The 2,365-nt window shown below is 36.1% G+C and overlaps 1 protein-coding gene across 2 annotated transcripts in view; it reads right to left on the bottom strand.

The window, feature by feature from the left end:
- LOC106868128 (solute carrier family 45 member 4) overlaps nt 1-2,365 on the bottom strand; it is a 74,939-nt gene that overhangs the window by 11,959 nt on the left and 60,615 nt on the right. For both annotated transcript variants that reach the window (XM_052967404.1, XM_014913258.2), the window contains exon 3: nt 476-651. In XM_052967404.1, coding sequence (XP_052823364.1) covers nt 476-651 — 176 coding nt within the window. The remainder of the gene's footprint in view (nt 1-475; nt 652-2,365) is intronic.

Below are 2,365 nucleotides of genomic sequence, written 5' to 3'. Positions count from 1 at the left end.
CTGAGTGTGTGTGTGTGTATGTGCCTTCCTGCCTGCCTGCCTGCTTGCCTGCCTGCCTATCTATCTATCTATCTATCTATCTATCTATCTATCTATCTATCTATCTATCTATCTATGATGTGTCTAAGGCATGTTTTGGTCTTCAAATCAATAAATACTTTAAGAAAGAAATTTTGATGTTAGGATTAGTTATATAGGACTTGTCTAGGCATGTTATATATTATAAATGCATAATTCTAATACCTTAGATAATTGATATCATGTGAATTATAAATGTGGAGTAATCTTATAGGAAATACGAGAAACCTTCCTTAAAACCAATTACAAATAATACTGAGATTAAGAATTATGAAAGCTAGCGCCCTCTTATTTACATCATGGAGGAAATTGAATACTGACTGTTATCGATATAACCGCAGAGCAAAAAAAAAAAAAGAATGAATTTAATATACAAAAGATAATGTTTAATACTCACTTGTCCTGTTGTATGATAATGTGCCACCAAGAGATAAGGCATCGTAAATAGTGTAGAGTACATGATTCCAGCTGAGGGAGACATCAGAATTACCGTTATCGGGTGTCTGGATAACGCTATAACAACCATGCCCACACTATAAGCTAGTTGTCCACAAACATACACGGTACGAGCTTCTGCAATAATAATAATAATAATAATAATAATAATAATAATAATAATAATAATAATAATAATAATAATAATGATGATGATGATGATGATGGTAATAATAATAATAATAATAATAATAATAATAATAATAATAATAATGATAAGAATAATAATACACTGCTCCGAAATACTGCTCTGAAATCTTTCCAAAAACATCGGGAATAAAGACATTAAATAGAGCCTAAAATAGCTGACAAAGTGTTGGACTATATCCGAGAAAGTAATACTCATTGAAATTTATTTTTATTGTCCGATTGAAATAATGTATTTTAACTGTGTGTCATCTCCGACACTCGCACAACACGTGTAAACACACTCGCCATTCTGACAAAGTTCTAGACTATACCCGAGCAAGTAATACTCATTAAAAGTGTTGGACTATATCCGTGTAAGAAATATTAAATTTGTTTCTATTTTCCAAATGAAATGATGTATTTTAACTGTGGCTGATATTGGGTAGGACGTTGGGATGTATTTTAACAGAGTGGTTGACATTGGATAGGACAGTGTTTTGCTAGAAAAACATCGAAAAAAGCAATACAGTAGACAATTACTGGCCGATATCCTGTTTGCCACTTATGTGGAAGTTATTAACTGGAATACTCGCAGAGTCAATGTACGAACATCTGGAAAGAAATGGAGTCCTGCCACACGAGCAGAAGGGTTGCAAACGTAAGTGCAGAGGTACCAAGGATCAACTCCTGATAGACAAAGCTGTACTTAGAGACTGCAAGAGGAGGAAAAGTAACTTAGCCATGTCATGGATCGACTATCGTAAGGAGTATGATATGATCCCACATTCTTGGATTATGGAATGTATGAATCTATTTGGTATTGCATTGAATGTTGAGCGATTGCTTGGAAAAAGTATGGCGAATTGGAGGACGGACCTGACAGCATACGGAAGAAACTTAGGGGCAGTAGAGGGGCATCTTCCAAGGGGACTGCCTGTCCCCCCTGATCTTGTACTGTGCTTGATACCACTAACACTGATTCCGAGGAAAGCGAAAGCTAGGTGTGTATTCAAAAGCCGCCAACAAAAAGTCAATTATTTGTTATTCATGGATGACCTCAAACTTTATGGTAAAGATGAAGCCCAAGTCAGTTCCTTCGTTGATACGGTGTATACCTTCAGTGATGATATCAGAATGGCGTTCGGACTGAGAAAGTGTGATGTGTTAGTCTTGAAGAGAGGCAAAATCAAATGTATGGACGGGCTAATAATACCGTCGGGAAAGGTGATGAAGTACATAGAAGAGACGGGCTATAAGTAGTTGGGAATCTTGGAAATGGATAAATTGATGGAGAAAGAAATGACAGAAAAATTTAAGGTGGAGTACTTGCGCAGACTGAGACTGATCCTTAAGTCGAAATTAAATGGACGGAATAAGATTGAAGCTATCAACACCTGACAGTAGACAAACTAAACAGCTTAGACAGAATAACAAATAAGTTGCTGACTAGATATGGGACATTCTATCCAAAAAGGGACACAGACAGACTGTATGTACCAAGTAAAAGAGGAGGAAGAGGACTTATTGGATGCGAACACAGCATTAAAGCAGAAGAAAACAACATATCATGGTATGTAAAAAATGCCACAGAACCGCTATTATTAGAAGTAAGGTCAGGCTTGTGTAGGATGAAAGGTTGCAAAGATAAAGCACTGTACAAGTA

Source organism: Octopus bimaculoides, chromosome 4 (genome assembly GCF_001194135.2).
Source record: "Octopus bimaculoides isolate UCB-OBI-ISO-001 chromosome 4, ASM119413v2, whole genome shotgun sequence".
Classification (NCBI taxonomy): Eukaryota; Metazoa; Mollusca; class Cephalopoda; order Octopoda; family Octopodidae; genus Octopus; species Octopus bimaculoides.
This window is presented reverse-complemented; position numbering and strand designations above follow the sequence as displayed.